General features: G+C 41.1%; 1 protein-coding gene across 1 annotated transcript; it reads right to left on the reverse strand.

Moving 5' to 3' along the window:
• Positions 1–82: 82 nt before the first annotated feature.
• Positions 83–19599, reverse strand: LOC125963374 (inactive tyrosine-protein kinase transmembrane receptor ROR1). The gene is made up of 2 exons (XM_049705286.1): positions 19147–19599; positions 83–4132 (listed from the first exon to the last, which is right to left on the reverse strand). Exons 1-2 carry the CDS (start codon positions 19327–19329, stop codon positions 2705–2707), a joined length of 1611 nt encoding a protein of 536 aa, XP_049561243.1. The 5' UTR covers positions 19330–19599; the 3' UTR covers positions 83–2704.
• Between the last annotated feature and the right edge of the window lie 74 nt (positions 19600–19673).

Raw genomic sequence — 19673 nt, forward strand, 5'->3', positions numbered from 1 at the left:
TTTCTATGAAATGTCAAACATTAGAAGAGATAATATTAAAGTTCCCAAATACCTCCATGATAGCAATATTCAGGAAATAATATTTTATGGTAAACATTTTTAATAAACAGCAGCATAAAATAATCAGTGTTTAATATCATCTCTGGTGTGTGAAATACAAATGCATATATCCTCAATATAAAATAAGCTTCTTGTCATTACAATTCCATGCTTGTCTATTTGAAATGCCCATAATAACAAATCAAACATTAAGTAATACAGTGATTAAATGCATGCAGTGAAAATAAGGAAAGATATGATAGGGCGAGATATCTGAATACTGCCATTATATATTTGAAGAAAATCTATACCGAGTTAAAAACAAACAAAAGAAACAAGGAAACAGACCAGATATAAAAATGCAGAGATATATTTCACTTCTGTGATACAAACCATAAACATAGTTTTGTGCAAAAAAGAGAAAAGATCTGAAAATAAAGTCATCTTACAAAACATTGTCCACAAAGCAAAAGATATTTTTCAGTCTGTGAAAAAAATACTATTTTAATACAAAAGGGACTGTGTTATGTAGTATCACAGTGCTACTATAAAATACATTATTACAAGTGGTTTTGAAATTTAGTTTGCTCACCTTAATGACTTCAGTAATTATAAAATGTTTAAAATAAATGTTATAGTTCTTTATAAAAAACTAATTTGAATTTATTTTTTACCCATAGTAATGTTTTTCCAGAGTAGATATCTTACTGGCTCATGGAATGCTACTTTCCCTTTAAGGGACTCCTAGAAAAACTCAGGTTCACTGAAATTGTGTTTACTTAAAATAATAAATATTCTTGGAAAACAATTGATTGTCGTATGATATACAAAACTGTGGTTTGAATCTTCATCATTAAACAGTTGCATAGCAACAAAAGGATACAAATATTCTCCTCTACCTAAAGTTAAGAAATGTAACTTCTGAATCAGCTTATTTATGCCATAAAAATATGTCTTAATTTATTTCTGAATAAATCTGAATATAGCCAATTCTTTGTGTTCACAGTACCTATAAGTCCACATTTGTTGTCTGAAGATTCAGTGTTTGGGAAAAATTGCAACACATTTTGGTAAACATATTTCTTTGATTTCTCATCCTAATTGAATTTTTTGTTTTACAAAATTGAAATGTCAACGTGCTTCTAAGTCTCTTACATTCTCCTCATCAAATATCATTTCCAGGAATTACTTTATATCCTGTAAGTCTCTTTATAAGTCTCTTCAGCTGTAAAATAAAAAAATGAGACTTTGAGACATTGCTCTTAGAATAAATGAGTTATTCTTTTAACAAGAGAAAAATCAATCATAACATTCCTTTCTATATAGAACTTGAAACCCATAAGAATTCTAAACTTGGCAGAAGATGGCTAGCAGGTGAGGCATGAGATGCACATTTGATACCTTCCTTCCTCTAACTAAGGCAAAAATGATCACGTTGCTTCTAGTTACCAGCTTAAAAATTTCAGTTCATGGTTATCTTTGAAGTGAGAACTCAGTACTTGTTTTTTTAAAAATACTGTAACATTTTGCAAATAGAATTCATAGTCTTTGGATTCCAACTAACACTATGAATACATTGTCATAACTCTTGGTGCTAGAATAAAATCTGTGAACATTTCCAGATCAGAAAAAAAAAAAAAAGTGAGAGAAACTTTAAATTAACTAGATACTGGTGTCAGAGGGTTTCCTCCTTCCCCAGAGTCCACTGATCATATGCACCCCCATACCTTAGACAGCTCATAAGCAGGAGGATGCAAGCATGGATGGGCTGGTCTGTAGCCACACCCCTATTCTTCAATGTTATTGGTCCAGGGAAGCTCCTGTGAGGCTGTCCCCATGGGAACCCTTGTTCCTTTCCCATGGATGCTGATCAAGGCCAAGGGGCCATTTTCCTGACTGTGCTGCCTTTGGTGCCTCATTTCTAATGCAACACAGTGAACTATCAACCGGCGGTCAATTTCAGCATCCACATCTAGCCTTATGATCTGATGCCCTATGTTATTTCAAGGGCTTGTGTAAACACACTGTGGAAAAAGCCTTCATGATCAACAGAGGAGACTCACAAAGAGGCACACTTTTCACTTCCCAAAGAAGCCCCACTGTGTAGAAGGCTTCAGGGAAACTTACACTTATGGCTCGTTTCCATCTGGGATTTTAAATCTGGCCTAAAGTTTCCTCACTGATTCTGAACATCACTTCCATACAAACATGCATAGAGTCTAAATTGAATCAACATAATTCCTGAACATCTGTCCTGAAGAAAAGACAGCAGGTAGACAAATGCTATGGTATATACATTTTGGGGAGAGAACAGTCATGGCAGCCAAAGGTGAATACACAAAGCACCGTTTGACTTTCCTTTTTGGTTTGATACTTAGTCATAAGGTTCGTTTCCTCTTCACTGGTTTGCAGTTTTCAGTACTTGAAACCAGATGTACCAATCCCAGTGGCATGGCCTACACCCTGATGGAGTGTTAATCCCACAATGTTTTTTTTTCTGGCTGGTGTTTGCCCTGGTTGGTAAGACACAGTTAAACTTCACAGAAGATACTTGTTGCAATGTCTGCTAAATGAGAACCTTACTTTAATAAAAACATTTGAATATAAATCTTTTCTACGACTTTCTAGTTTTTCCTGTATACCACATTTACAAAAGTTGTGCATTTTACAGTTCTGCAGAAATCATAGATTCGGTGTGTCCATGAATGTTGGAGTCTCCTAGCAAAGATGGTTGCTTTGAGTCTATTTTGTAGGGTTTTTGAGACTTGTTGCCAAAAACGGTGATACCCATTCCACCGGGATGATTCGGAATTGACATGTGTGGTAGTAAGGGAATATTTGCTTCCTGATTTGATCCTGATGAAGGTAGGCTGGTCACATGACCAGTACTAGTCGACCCACTGGCACTGCTCGGGGACCGACTCTTGGGAGGTGGGCAGTGCTGAATCACTCTGGGAGGACCTGCTGGCTGATAGTGGGCAGCTGGAAACGCTGCATATCCAGGAGGTATTGGGTATCCATTGATGGGGATGAATCGCTGGTTCTGAGGTATTGGTGGGCTGATGAAACCAGCAATCTGGCCCTGTGGTGTAATACCCTGGCTCGGGAACATGTAATTGGGATATCTGGGGTTACTGAGATTACTCACTGGGCTGGCACTAAGGGAGGTTGTCTGCGTGGTGGCATTTCCGCCGGAAGGAGTAGTAGAGCTGGTATGACTTGAGAGTCCCTCCCAGGACCGAAGCCGGACGTGAATATCTTTAAATCTTGGTCTCCTGGAAGGAATCTCATTCCAACACTCTGTCATGAGGCTGTACATTCTTGGGGGGCAGTCTTCGGAGCATGGTAACAGCTGTCGTTTTCTCACCATCTCGATCACTTCCTGGTTACTAAATCCATAATATGGCTGGAGTCCAAAACTGAATATCTCCCACAAGACAACCCCAAAAGACCAGATATCTGAATCAGAAGAGAATTTGCCATACATGATGGCTTCAGGGGGCATCCAGCGAATAGGCAGCAAAGACTTACTCTGCACCCTGTAGTAATCAGCGGAGTATATTTCTCTGGAAAGCCCAAGGTCTGAAATCTTTACGTGAAGTTGCTCTCCGATTAAAATATTGCGAGCTGCAAGGTCCTTATGGACAAAGAAGTGACTAGACAGGTATTCCATGCCGGCTGCGATCTGAATTGCAATGTGTAGAAAATCTCCATGATCCAGGCTGGATTTTACAGTCCCATCTTCATCACTGCTACAGCCAACATCTGAATGTGGGGACCGCATGATGAGGAACTCGTGGAGATCCCCCTGATTCATATACTCAAAAAGCATACACACAGGTTGTTCCTGAGTGACAGCCCCTAGAAGGCAGACAATATTGGGGTGGTGTAGTTCGGCCATCAGGGAGGCTTCCTGTTGAAATTCTGTCCATTGCTGGGGGTTGTTATAGTCTTTCAAGGTCTTTATAGCAACTAACTGAGCATGGTCCATGCCTGGGAGATAGAGATGGCCCTTATAGATCTTTCCAAAGGCACATTCACCCAATTCTTCCATAAAACGTACAGCAGAAAGAGGCAGCTCTTTAGCCTTGCTCTGTATGAAAGAAAGGCAAAGTGTGGTTTAAAACATTTTCTAAGGCAAGACATCCTGGCATCTGAAAGGAGGGGTGAGGCGTATTGAGAAAGGTTCTGTACAACAAATTAATTACAACATTGTACATCTAGAAGTCTTTAGAATTGTTGGCTGCAACTTAGGCATAGGCAGAGTTTTGTCCACCACTCCCCTATCCCTCCATGCACACCCCCTGCTCCAACAATGGTTTCCTGCTGTTACCTAGAATCTTGCTACTCAAGAGTGGTCTTGGGAAGAGCAACATTGAAGCTCACTACAAATGCAGACTCTTGGACCCACCTCGGACCTACTGAATCATGATGTGCATTTAACAAGACCCCAGGTGATTCTGGTGAATGTTAGAGTGTGAGAAGCACTGCTGCTGAGGATACAGCCTTAATCCTTAGCCTGGGACCTAAGAGTATTTGTGACCTGGTCTTACCCTTGCTACACCTCCACATGATGGCATCACTTAGGCTGAATAGGTCTCCTCATTGTCCACATGCAAATGGCATGCATGTTCTTGCCTAATACCTTTGTTCTTCCAATGCTCTCCTATTTCTAAGGTATATATTGAGCTAAAAGCCAGAGAAACCAAAACAAAAGGCTGTTCTGAGGTGCTCATAGTAGAGGTGGGGAGGTTTGGAATGTGCTTCTCTCTACCTATCGAATCCTTGTTCTGAAACTCTCCCTGACCACTCTGTTCTTTGCCTCCTGTGGAATCCCTCTGGCTTTACCGTCTGAATGCCACTATGTGCAGGATGCAGTGAGGTGACTGGCTACACGCTGACCTCCACAGCCACAGTTCAAATTGGAATCCTGCCCTCTCCACTTACCGGCCGTGTGACCCTGGGTACAATATTTAACCACTCTGTGCTTCAATTCCCTCATCTATAAAATGGGATGATAATCGTACTTATCTCGTAGGGTTCTTGTGAACTTTTAGTAAGTTAACATTTGTCAAGTGTTCAGCATGATGTCTGGCACATGGTAAGGGATATTGAACTTTTAGCTATTATTACCTTGCTATTGCTGCTCTTTTTACGAATATACTTTGTCCTCTCAATCATATTTCAAGTTTTTTTTTTTTTTTTGGCTGCACCATGTGGCATGCGGTATCTTAGTTCCCCGACCAGGGATTGAACCCATGCCCCCTGCATTGGGAGCACGAAGTCTTAACCACTGGACCTCCAGGAAGTCCCCCAGATTTCAGTTTTTTGAAGGGAGCTATTGCCTTTCGAACCAACCGATTATCTCTATGGCTTTGCAAGTGGGTTATTTACTGATTGACCTGAAAACAGACAGGAGAAAGCATCTAGCTCACAATGAAAATAAATATTAAATTGTGACATTTGATCTTGACAGTAAACATCTATTATGTCATGTGTTTTTACTATTTTTGGAATTCACCTCTGATCTATCCTGACATTTAATCTAATTTGTTAGGGAAAAAGTCATAAAAGCAATGCATTTGTACCTAAACTGATTTTTTAAATAATCCCTTTAAATGCACTTTAAATCCTTATTTTCTTAGAAAAAAGTACTGCTGTGAGTATCCCAATTGAAGCTGATAATTTTGCAACTACATATGGAATTCAGAGCTCTCTGTACACAGTTTAAATCAACAGTTTAGAAAATTAACAAAAAATTTTCTCTAACCCAAACTCTACTAATCTAGAATTCATGATGATTAGCTCTGTTCTAGGCTAATTTTTGCAAGGCAAAATGCCCATTAACCTAATTATAAGTGTAAATAAACTTGCAGCAAAATACCCACTTAAGAGGACAAAATAGAACTGAGAATTTTGAAACATTAATTCCTCCATGCAAATAATATTTCTTATCATCTATAGGTCTCACTAATTTGTTAAAGCAGATTTTATGGGGTTTGTATTTATAAATGTCTTACAGTAAAGTTACTTCTGCTGAAAGTAATGGCAACTTCTTGCTTTAAACATTTAGGCAATTGAAGCTTATTAATACAGTCCTATTAATTATAGTATTGTTTGTAACAGATTAGAAATAACCTAAATGTCTACTTAGTGGAAACTGATTAAATTAATTGTGATGGAGCTAGTAAAAACAATATTATACATTTGTAAGAATATTATACAGTTGTAAGAACAAATGAGGACACTTTCTATGTACTGATATCCAAAATTCTACTACTAAGTTAAAAATAAAAAGCAAAAGAACAGTTAATGCTGTATGCTGCTTTTGTGTGAAAGAGGAGGAGAAAAAGAATGAATATATTCATATTTCTGCCCATAGGCATAAAGAAACTCTGAAAGGATACTCAAGAAACAGCAGTGGTTATTGGGAGGATATGGAGGTGGGAACTGGGGGGAGAGGGGCAGAGGTGGGAGATTTTTCACTTTATGCTTTTTTATACTTTTTTTGTTTTTGTTTTTGTTTTTGCAGTACGCAGGCCTCTCGCCGTTGTGGCCTCTCCCGTTGCGGAGCACAGGCTCCGGATGCGCAGGCTCAGCGGCCATGGCTCACGGGCCTAGCCGCTCTGCGGCATGTGGGATCTTCCCGGACCGGGGCACGAACCCGTGTCCCCTGCATCGGCAGGCAGACTCTCAACCACTGCGCTACCAGGGAAGCACTGCTTTTTTATACTTTTGAATTTATGAACCAGGTGAATATAGTATCAATTCAAAAAAATGAATAATTTAAAAACATATGACCCATCTTTCTATCTGACTGAATCCAGGAAATTTATTCTGCAATCACAATTCCTTCACTGTTTTTCCTTTTGCTTCTAGGGTCAGGATTCTGTGGTTGCTATGGAGTTCCTTTGGGAGAACAGAATGTAGGTGATGGGAAGAGTAACCAAGACTACTTTGTAACTCCTGCAGCCCTCAGATTGATTGTGCTTTCGTAGCCAGAGTAATCCAAAGTGAATTTTTCCCACGTGACATTACGACAGGGATTTCCATCAGAACTTTACCTAATGATGTAAATGAATCCAATTTATGTGAAAGTCCCTTGAATGGCATGGTAGGTATTACTTACTTTTTTTTTTAATTTATTTTTTATTATTTTTTAATTTTTTTGTGGTACGTGGGCCTCTCACTGTTGTGGCCTCTTCCGTTGCGGAGCGCAGGCTCCAGACGCACAGGCCCAGTGGCCATGGCTCACGGGCCCAGCCGCTCTGCGGCACGTGGGATCTTCCCAGACCGGGGCACGAACCCGTGTCCCCTGCATCAGCAGGCGGACTCTCAACCACTGCGCCACCAGGGAAGTCCTTACTTTTTGATTTAAACAGGATCCCTCATGCTTTTGGTGATAGAGAAGGGTATGGGACTGAGTAATAAACTACTTTTGAGGGAAAGTGGGAATGAGGAACTAAACCCAAGGAATATTAGACTGATCTAATGAGGCGTTAGGACTCTTCCCCCTTCCCCTGCTGAAGCTTAACCCATAGGCAGTGTGGGGTAATTCAAACCATGTAACCTTTGGACTCATACAAATCTGAATTTGCATCTTGGACCTGCCGCTTTCTATTATTAATAGTTAATATTTATATAGCACTTACTATGCGCCAGACACTGTTCTGAGCACTTGACAAATATTAACTCATTTACTATAACAACCCCGTGGGATAAGTCCTATATATTAGGTGGCTGACCTTGGGTGAGTTTCCTAACTTTTCTGAACCTCTATTTCCATATCTATAAAATAATATAATATCTAGCTTCCATAATTACAGTAGGGATTAAATGCAACAATGTATGAAAGTAATTTCCACCTAATAAGTGCTCTTTAAATCAATTTTATTATCCTTCTTAGGGAAGTAATCCAGAAAGTGGAGTCAATGCAAATGATTTAGATCCATTTACAGCCTTAAATAGCTCTAGATAGTCATCTATAATTCTATGTTTAAAAAACGAATGTTTAAATTTCTTCTTGTTAATCTTTCTCTGTTCTCCTGTAGTTGCTGGTTTTTAAAAAAATTCTTTAAACATGACAGAGACTCTGTTTTGGAACCCGAGGGCGGGTAAGAATTTGAGTGGCCTGTGGTCTGCTCCTCTGAGGATTCTGGAAAATGCAGATGGAGGTGGAGGGAGCAAAGAGCCACGTGGAAGAGTGGATGGTGGCAGATGGGAAAGGAAGCAAGCAGGCCAAACTGGTGGGGACTGGAAGAGAAGAGGAGGTGGACGGGACCTTGGCCCTGGCCTGACACGTGGCCCCTGGGGCTTCACGGCTAAGAAAGCCGGCTGCATTCCCATACACTGAGGCAAGAAAATTAGTTCTCTGGTATTCACCTTTGGAAGAAGAACTCTTACTCTTGCCATTTTACAGATGGAGAAAGAGGCTTAGAAAAGTATCAAGAATTTTTAGGAGAGCCAATATTGCTGCCCTTGTGTGTATAAGGCCTTCTGTTTGAAACCAGAGAAGCTGGCTGGCCGGCAACCCCCGTTGGACACAGCATGTCTCTGGAGGCTCAGCCTGGGGCCTGACACCTTGCAGGGCTGTGAGGTCAGCCTTCAGTGTGTGGTCACTCTGTGGAATGATAATTGTTCTTCTTTCTCTCTGTTCAGACACATGAAAAAGTACGTTTTGACCCAAAGTGTGTCTTGTCATAGCTCACCAATACCTGGTGGGCCAGACGGCATAGAGTCCCAAATTATCTCCAGCCGACAGAAGGAAGGAGTAGTTCATCAGAGTTAGTCAGAACCAAATTTGGGGATTTGCTTTGGAAAAAAAGCACGGAAAGTAACCAAAATGACCAATTTCACAAAACCTTTCCTCGGAACACCTGTGCATCAGCCAGCGTAGAAATACCCAGGAAAAAACTGCTCGGAGCTTGGTTTCAGGGGAACAATTTACACAGTGATTTGCAGTTTTTAAATGCTCAAGTTATTTGGTACAAATGAGTCTTAACTATAGACTCATTTTCAAATTTTACATAAATCCTGACCTAGTTAAAAAATCATAAAAACCCTTAAAGAAGCAGTCAGTAGACTGTATGGTGACGGCAGGAAATTAGCTGTATTGTTGAGGAACAGATGGTTTACATTATGCAGACCCTTTAGGCTAAACTTGTTTAGGTCTGGCATATTGTAAATTATATTTTGGTAATGAAAGTGAAATGACCTCTGCTTGACCTCAAGTGGGGTCTGTCTGCTTGAACCAATGTAGTGGAAAACTATGAAAGAAAATGAAGTCATAAAGTTTTGGCAGTTCAATTTTGGCTCATTTCAAGTTAAGGGGTTATAAATCTGTTTAGTTTTTGTTTGACAAGTATTTGTCATACAGGGATGTACAAAATGTAAAGAAGTGTAAAATACACATGAGGCACGATGCCAAAGTAAACCAAGTACAAAGGAAAACTGGAATGAATAGGGTCCTGGGCTCCTATCTCTTTATCACTCCCTCCATTAGTTGAATGACAAGATGGGCTCCGTTTATTATATGCTGTAAGGCAATTAAGTACCTTAAAACTGAAACAGGCTTTCAGTTTAAATGTTAACATTTTTACTTCTCAAAGTAAACACACATCTGCCTCAGTGCGGTTTAAAAAATTATATAATTTTTTGGGGGGGGAGAAAAAGCAAAGTTGTTGTAGAAGTTGATACATTATTCTAAAATCCAACTGTGCTTCTTCCCCTAGAAGTTTTTGAAGAACAACTGTATTCAGGTTTAAATGAGCTCTTCACTGGAGAAAAATGAAGGGAGAATATTTTAGATGTGAGTCCTTAGATGTGAGTCGCTGTGAGTATTGCAGTCCTGTCTAAACAGCTGCTAGAGAGGCCAGGCGGATGTTGGTGGCTTCTCTCACCTGAGTGATGAATACTAAGTGGGGACATGTGCCCCTTTTAGATCCATTAACTTTAGGTATGAAAGCAATGAACCATGGGTAGTTTTTAAAAATTGTAATTATGTAGATGGCAGATGGATAAGGCGGACAGACTCAGTGACTTTATGTCTTTCCACCTCTGGGAAGTTACACCTTAGGTGATAATACACTTGAAATGACTCCCCTGGAGGACACTGCTTGCGACTAAGCTGCCATTTCCTGCTCACTTTTCCTAAGTGACTACCACAGGAAATGAGATGAGTATTCTGTGATGGCCATCAACATTGGCGTGCAGCACGGATCCCGCTCTGTGACTTTTCACCTCTAACCTGAACAGGGCATGACTGATGGCTCTACTTTTGAGTCCAATTTGAAGTAGACACACAGATGAAAAGCAGAGCCACATGAGGGTGGAGGGAACCAGAGCTCAGGGCAGTGCTCTGGGACAGGAAGTTGGCTCCAGCAGCAGGTGCTGGTAAAGGACTGAAGTTCATGTTCCTACAATGGACCCAAACCTCCTCCTATAGTCCTTGCAGCACCTATACCAGTTCCTTTCCCATTCCTCATGTCGCAAGGCTGCTGCCCTTTTACAAATCTCTTTTGCTATACACATTTGCCGATTCTAGCTGTATACAAGTATCTGTAGGAGAAGAGTGGGTCCCACACAGTGACATTTGTCCTCACCCTATTAGAGGAATAATGAAGCAGGCCCTACTGAAGTTAGGGGGTAAGTTTGGGTAATAGGAGGACATGACCAGGTCTGTTTCTCTTTGAAAGCACAGTTTTCTCTGAGAACTGTATTCCTTGTGGACTTACTCTCTGCATCTCAAGTTGATCAGCAGAGTCTACACCAGAGCAGGCACTGGAATCCCCCAGAGGGCCTGTTAAAACACAGACTGCTAGGCCTCACTCCTAGAGTTTCTAATTCTGTAAGTCAGATTCTGCAGTTCTGACAACTTGCCAGGTGATAAGGATGCTCTGGGACTGGAATAAATGAGAGAACCACTGGAATAAATGAATATGACTTTCAAAAAAAAAAAAAAAAAAAAGAGAAAAGAATACAACTTTCTGGATCAGACAGTTACTGAGTGTCTGGTCCCTGCTCCCGGCATGATGAATGACCACAGTGTGTCTGCAGAACCTGATTGAATGATTCTGACTTACACGAGACAGAGACTATACACTGTGCTCCGGAAGATGCTTTGGAAATGCCAGCTAGAGAGAAATGTAAGAGCCGTCGACTGGTATTTCACTGGGTTATATTCTGCATGGCTACTGTCAGAGAGATTCAAGGTTTTGAAATAGAAATCACGTTGTAGCTTGGGCCATGTCATCAGTTTATTATATTTTCATGTGCAGCCAACTGTGTGGGATATATTTTCATAGCTGGTTACCTCAGTCAGTCAATTGATACTATATATACTATGTACCAAAGAGTATACACACAGAATAGTATATGAGAGACCATTTAAGAAACATGAGGAGAGAGGACACAACTCCTATCCTAGATGTTTGTAATTTGAGCTTAGTAATAACTACCATGTATTGAATACTTGCCACGTACCAGACACTGAGATCATAATAATGGCTACGATTTGGGGAGGGGGGGCTGTTTATGTGTTAGGCTATAAGTGCTTTATACATATTAATTCTTTTCATCCTCACAATAACGCTATGAAATTGGTCACTGTGACTATTATCCCCATTTTACAGACGGAGAACCTGAGGAACAGTGGTTAAGTGATCCCACAACTAGAAGGTTGTAAATTCAGACTCCAGGGTCTGTCTTCCTCATGACTACACTACACTCCCTTGTGGGGTCTCTCAGTGTTCAATGCATCAACTCATTTAACCCTCATCCCAAATCCGTGAGATTCATACTATGATTTCCCCACTTTATGGATCAAGAATGGTTAAGTAGCTTGCCTATGGAAGCACAACTATTAGGTAGTGATGTCAAGATTCAGCTCCAGCTGTGTCTGGCCCCAAAGATGAAGCACTTTTCTGGGAAGAAGAGGTAGTTTTCATTTGATCCTCGAAGGCTCCATAATTTTAAAAGCATGAGGCCCACTGGTATAAAAGTGGAATGTCAAGGTGTAATTACTCTCTGGCCTCTGATGACCTAGACCTTACTCTGGCTGATCCTTTGTTGCTCCCATTAGTTGACTGGGGTAAGTGAACAAAACCATTCAACAGCAGGCTGTACCTGAGTTGGGACAAGAGCCCTGCAGAGTACGTGAAATTGAGATGTTTTTAGTATCTGGCCTTGGCTGTTGACAGGAATCTGCTTGACTCTAAGGCCTATTTTCCTTTCCTGTGCATTTTACTGGTTCTTAGGTAAACAGTGTTAGAATTGTGAAACAACTGACTCCACTCATAAATGGAAATGATTACATTCTAAAAGCTTAAAGGCCACAACCATTTGATTTTGGGAGATTATGGACATTTTCAAAGACTACAGCTGAACTAAGTGCCTTCTGGTTTATGCAATCAAATTCTAGAGGGAGTTCCAACCAATAGTTCGCCATATTTGTTCAGAGTTCAGCTGCACTTCTCTGGAAGTGATTTAACTTCAGAAACAGTCCTTTTCTCTATAATGTTAACTTTCTGATAGTTAGTTTGAATGTTTGGTGGTGACCAGGATTGATTCTGTGGTGGAGTTACTTTATAATGTCAACAGGAGAAGTTCTATTCTGCCTGGAAACAGTAATTTTAATGTCAGCGTGAGCTACCATGTGCTCATAACTTGGGCTTGTGTGTTTCAGTCAGCCTGAAAATTAAGGCAGTAGAGTGAAACAGGGCAGGGGTCCCCAACCACTGGGCTGCGGACGGGTACTTGTCCGCGAGCAAGCGAAGCTTCATCTGCCACTTCCCATCGCTCACATGAACGTCTGAACAATCCCCCTGCTCCCCATTTGTGGAAAAATTGTCTTCCACGAAACCGGTCCCTGGCGCCAAAAAGGTTGGGGACTGCTGAAATAGGGAACACTTGGGCTCTGGACCTGGAGAGACCTGGCTTTGAGTTTTGGCTCTCCCACTCACTAACTGTGTGACTTTGGGCAGACTCTTAATCTCAAGCTCCAGTTTTCTGACCGCCCAAAATCAGGCTCAAATTAGTACCAACTTCAGAGGGTTACCGTAAAGACTGTATTGAGATAACGCATGTGAAATATTTCAGCTTATTCATAATATCCATTCATAATACTCATTCTCCCTAGAAGTAAAACTTCTAAAGACATAGTTGTAAGCTGATCTCTGTACTGGACAGTCCCTCAGTCTTCACTATCAGACCCTCTCTGCCCTGAGGGATTATATCCAGGGTGTGAACAGGGTGTGGGGCAGAGGATTTATGCTCACTGGATGGGCACAGGAATACCAGAGCTATCTAAAGAGCTACCTCTATAATCTTTGCTCTAATTGCCTTGCCCTCACCCCAGTTAATGCTGTGGGTTGCTGAATCCTATAGCTTCCTCCCCAGCCCACAGTATCTGGTACACAGCATTTGGTGGTTGATTTAAAAGGTTTGTGATTGTTCATATCATCACTGTAACAAAAAAATAATAGTAACTTCTAGCTGTTGAGGACCTGTGAGGTGCCAGACACACTATCTTGAAGTGTCAGAAACAGCTCGTTTAGAATAGATTGGTGGCTGCTAGTGGTGGAGAGTGGGGAGGGAAGGGGTAGGCAAAACAGGGAAAGGAGTCAAAAGGTACGAACTTCCAGTTATAAAATAAGTAAGTTATGGGGATGTGCAGCATGGCCAATATAGTTCGTAATACTGATTGTATATTTGAAAGTTGTTAAGAGAATAAATCTTAAACCTTCTCGTCACAAGAAAAAAAATTTTGTAATGATGTATGTTGGCAGATCATTTTGCACTATATAAAAATATTGAATCATTATGTTATACACCCGAAACTAATGTAATGTGTGTGAATTATACTGCAATAAAAATACATTTAAAAATCTCTTTTAAGTACGATTTGTATCCTTGTTTTATAAATGAGAAAACAAAGATCTCATGGCCAGTAAACAATGGAGGCAAGATTTGTAATCATATCTCTCTGCCTCTAAATCCTTGATCTTTGAAGTATATTATACTACCTCTTAGAAATAAACTAAGAACAAATGTGGCTGGAAAGGTAACTTAGGCCCAGAGATTGTGGACTCCTATATACTGGGAGGAAGAATTTTATAACTTGAGATTTGGTCCTTCCAGATTGGGGAATCATTATGTCAAGTGGGAGCTAAAGCAATGCCAGAGGATGAAATCAGCATGAGAGAGAGAAAGAGGAAAGAGAACTGACAAACATCAGAGGAGGCTCCCGTTTGGGGAGTTAAAAAGAAGAAGAGCTAGTGAAGAAAAGGGGAGGAGATAGTAGGAGAGCCAAGAGAAAGTGTTTCAACATGGTGGTTAAGAATATCGAATGCTCCAGAGAAATTAAAGAGGATGAAGACTTGGGAAAGGCCATCGGATTAAATTACATCACTGGTGATTCCCCAGAGGCCATGTGAATAGAATGATAGCTCAGAAGCCTTGGAGACAATGGCTTTAAGGAGTGAGTGGAAACATTATTGAGGACATTTTAGCACTAAGTGTAGTGACAGTGGATAAGAACAGGGATTTCAAAGGGGTGGCTTGACCACAGCAGGGATTTTTAGATGGAAGCATGTTGCTAGCAAAAGGGACAGGCCCAGGGAACATAATTGTCAGTACATTCAGCAATGGCTGAATACCTTGGCTGGAAAGGAAAAGGTGAGAGGAATAGCCTGGAAGTGGAGAAACAGAGAAGCAGGCAAGAGATGAGGGTTAGCTGAGAAATAAAATACAGCCACCAGTTTCAGAAAGCTATAGGCCAATTTTGCTTTCCCCCCAATCTTCCTTACATCAGCCAGGAGCTGCAGGAGTTTGACCCAAAGGCTTATTTAGGTTTCCTGACCCTCATTCTCAAATTCCTCCACCCCTAACCTCTTTGAGGGTCTAAATCCCACATAGGTGCATCACATAGGGAAGGACAGAACTGGCTCACCCTGTGCTTGACGGAGAGGCTCTGCTCCCCTTCTAAGTCCCCAGGAGGCAAGCTCCACAGCTTCCCTCCCTCAGCGAGACTGCTCAGTGTTTCCGATGTGACAGCTTGGGGCGGGGGGCGGGGCGGGAGGCAGAGGGAAAGAATCGGAGAGATGGCAAGTTAGAGTTTCCAGGCTTCTTGGAGAAGGTTCATTTTCCACAGTACTTTTAAAAAAAAACCCTTACTCAGATTGTAAAATTTGTAATGCAAGATAGAAAAACCCTACGTAGTTCCTGCATCACCAGAGTACTGTCAGAAGATTTTAAAGATGGAAAAGATAGGAGATTAACTAATCCAACTGAATGGCTTGAAATCTTTTGCTGAGCAAAATAAAAGAAAAATAAACAAACCGTCCTTTGCATGAACACAGTCGACCTCTTTCTCTGAACAGCCGAGAAAATTGAGACACAGAGGGGCTAAGTGGCTACTCGGGGTCACAGGGCAGTTAGAGGTGGAGCCAGGGGAACATCTCCATTTCCTGACTGTTCAAGGTTCAGACGTAAGATGCCTGTCTGGTCCACTGGCTTCCTTTCCCCACAGATCAGAAGGAGACTCATGCCTCCTCAAAAGTTTTAACTTCCAACTGTACCGTTCACCTCTCTGGGGACTCAAGCCAGATCCCGTCAGCCAGTCTGTCTGCAGCTGCCTATTGTCACCTCTGAAGGGTATGGATTTCTAATCTCCCAGAGGAGCCTCTTCTTAATACAAACACTTGAGGTTGGTGGGGCAGCAGGGGGTGGGGACGGTGGGTAAAATCAGCTCAGCAAGTGGAGAGAGATGGACAGAGATAGTTTAAACCCTGAAGGGCACATTCATTTGGATAAATAAGAATGAGGCCAGGGCAGACCAGCTTCTACCCTTCATTCCTTTTTCATCCCAACCTCCAAATATCCTTTTGACTTTACTCTGGTAGGGTGTTTTTTTCCCCAAGACTTTTTTTGTTTTGTTTTTTTCTCTTTCTTTCTTATGTGTGTCCCTTCCTTTTAGATTTTATAGGTACGGGTAATATTTATGTGTCAGTGACCTCTCAAAGCAGTTTTAGAGATTGACTGTTTACATTTGGGAATTTTCTTTAAGGTCTACAAAGTTCTTTGTGCTTTTTCCAGGAAAGGCACTCAGTAAGAACCAAAACAAACAGCTGAATAAGTCAAATTTGATTGGAGCCAAACTTCTTAGGAGAGTAAGAAAAAAAAGTTAGCATTTGTTTTTGTTGTTTCCTTTCCCCTCCTCAACCCAGTCACATATTCTTGAGCCATTCCTACTTCTAGTCTGATTCAGAATTGCTTGTGAGCTGTTTAAGGCTGAACTCTAAGCCCTGTGTTGGAGAAATCTTGACACTGGGAGATTTCGCAAGGCACATTTCGGAAACGGTCCAGAAATGATGAAAACAATGTTTTGCTTCACCAAGTCTTAGGAAAAATTTATCCCCATATATTTTACATTTGTCTCCATGACCATGGAGGATGGAGGACTATTGTTGCTCTGGCCAAATTTCACATGTCCCTGGCAGGACCAGGGCTATGTAACTCAAGCTTACAACTGTTATCCAGGCCTCTTCAGGAGGTCTGTCAGAGCCAGGTGAATCCTGTGGTTAGTGTTCAGCCCAGACTGACAAATGGAGTGTCATATTTAATTATTTGCCTGCCCCCATACCCCCTTCCCAGCATGATTTGTCCTGTGAAAAAGTTATCATGGCATGGGCAAGTTCAAGGGCTCTCCCTAGAGCTGAAAAATCTCTATTCACATTTTATCTCTTCCAACTACTAGCTCTTTGACCTTAGGCAAGTGACTTAACTGGTTTGGAGTCTCAGTTACCCTGGTTGTATGAGAGTGATAATAATACCTACCTTATATAATAGGTGTGAGGATTAAATGAGATAATGAATATTCCAGGAACTGGAATAGTTCCTGATGATGTGTATCATTCAGTATATATTAGTTTTCTCTATTTGTGCCACGGAGCCCTCTGAGATCTTTATTTGAAAGACAACATAAATCCAAAACACCGTGCCTGTTGGACATATCATGTGTTGCAAAATAAACCTCCACTTAGAATGGAATTGAATTGCAGATTGAGGCTGACCTACAACACGGGTAATTTTTCCGAATGGAAATGATTCTTCCTATAATTCCTGCCACAGCAACGAGGAGCCCACCTCCCCAGGATGGTGGCTGCAGCACAGTGACTACTAGAACCAAACTGATCTGGCCCTCTCTCCCACCCAGAGCTCCAGCATTTGTAAGGCTTCTCAGAACTTAATAACAGAAATGACAGGGAAAGATTCTCACAGAACAAAGACTATTGCACTAGGAGTTTGAAGTCATGGGATATGTAAACAGACAACTAGGTGTGACTACATGAATGTGCAATAATGTTAACCCTTCTATTTTCTCCTATTACATTTATAAGGATTAACCGTGCTATTATGTAGCACACTGTAATGTATGTAAGTTGGCTAGCTAGCAGCTAGGATATCACAAGTTAAACCTCCACCGCCACCCATTCCCCAAGCCACCGAGTGAACTCAGTGGTTAAGAATCCACCTGCCAATGCAGGGGACACGGGTTCGAGCCCTGGTCCAGGAAGTTCCCATATACCGTGGAGCAACGAAGCCCATGCATCACAACTACTGAGCCCACGTGCCACAACTACTGAGCCTGCACTCTAGAGCCTGTGAGCCACAACTACTGAAGCCCGTGTGCCTAGAGCCCATGCTCTGCAAGAAGAGAAGCCACCGCAATGAGAAGCCCGCGCACCGCAATGAAGAGTAGCCCCTGCTCGCCACAATTAGAAGAAGCCCGCGCGCAGCAACGAAGACCCAACACAGCCAAAAATAAATAAATAAAATAAATAAATTTTTTAAAAAAGAGAGAGAACAGTGGTTTTGCTTGGAACAGAATACTTAAAAAATGAGTTCTTTTAGCATTTAAGAAACCCCAAAACCTTACCAACAAGTATGACTTTGCAATAGAAAAATATTTTAAGACTTTTTAAATTAAAAAAAAAATTCAACAGCAAAGCAAAATAAAATCAAATGAGGACTATGTGTCAGGCCCAATTATGCTACTTTTTTTATTGGGTAAAAGGATTGATTTGAGTGTGAAGGCAATTTCTTTTCCTAAAATTGTATAAAAAGTGATGCATCTCCTCTTTATGAGGGTCAAAAGAATAATATGGTCACTAACCCACAGAGAAGATAAATATTTGTTGAATGAATGTTCCTATGGAGTTGGAACACAATGAAAAGGCAGGCTTCTGTGGATGCAAGAATCCTAAGTTATTTAAATGAAATCTCTTTCCCGAGAGGCCTGGGATTGGGGTGCTGGCTTTCCGGAGAGAAAGCCTCTGTTGTATTTCAGCCTCAAGATGTGGTGTGTGCTCCATTTAAGGAAAGGGCCAGTGACCCTGGGTTCCTTGCCAGGACCCCGAGCAACCCAAATGTTGAAAGATGTTGAGGACAAACTAAAAGGAAGTGGATTGATTTAGCAAAGAGAGGAGAAGGCTAAGGTGGGCTATTATAAAACAGCATTCAAAGATTGTGGGAAGGACAACACTTCTCTTAAAATATGTTTAAACCAAAGAGAAAGGGATTTAGGTTAGGCATGAAAAGGATTTTTTAAATTGTGGTAAAAAACACATAACATAAAATTGACCATTTTAAGTGTACAGTACAGTAGTAGTAATACCTGCGCACTGCTGTGCAAACAAAAGGATTTTTTGAAAGTGAAGTTAGTAAACAATGTCTGATTTCTCTCTCTCTGTTCATCTCTTTCAGTTTGATTGGAAGAGAATGGAATTTCCTTCTTTAAAATGTGGAAAAATAGTCCACATTCTGAGTCCCCAGGGGCTGGAAGAGATGATCTCATAAGAATTCCTTCCAGCCCAAACTCTACGTAAGGTAGTGCTAGGACGGGCCCAGCACCGAACTGGTCACACTGATGAAAGTATACTCAAGCTGCCTTGGACAAAGTTAGAAATGCATGACTATGCTGAAAATGAACTCTAGCACTGATAAAATTTCTGATTCTATATCATTTGATTTCTAAGCTTGGGTGGGTTATAAATGTTGCATTAACTTGAAGTCTATAGAATAAGCGCAGCTCAGGACTGCTAGATTTACCTTGGGTTTATACGCATTCAACATTGACATCTCCACGTTTTGACCTCTGACGTGTTTTGGCTGCCTCTGGACAGGCGGTGACGATGACTTCTGGTTATTGCGACAGACACAAATGAAGAAGAAGAGCAAAGCAATGGCCAGGGGGATGGCAACACTAGGCACCAGTATGTACAGGATTTCCATTTTATTCTTCTCCTTGGAATCCTTTGAATCTGGGTGTAGAAAATGGAAAAGAGCAAAAGTTATACTAGTTCAAATAACATGGAATAATATTACATGGCAGAGCTTAAAATGTCCTCCTATTCTTCTATACACACAAATCTACTGTGAGAAAAAAGAACCCTTGCTTATTACAATTTGTTTCCATCAAACCTTCAGTGTAGTTTATCAAAGTTGAAAAGTTTAAAGTTCAAACGTTTAAAACTTGCAGAGGGACATTGTGAAGACTTCGTTTGTGTGTGGGTCCCCCCTCTGATGTTGCCTCTCTTCAGCAGCAGGCCTGCATTTCTCCAACACCTTAAAAGTTA

This window comes from Orcinus orca, chromosome 1 (assembly GCF_937001465.1).
Source record: "Orcinus orca chromosome 1, mOrcOrc1.1, whole genome shotgun sequence".
In the NCBI taxonomy this organism is placed as follows: Eukaryota; Metazoa; Chordata; class Mammalia; order Artiodactyla; family Delphinidae; genus Orcinus; species Orcinus orca.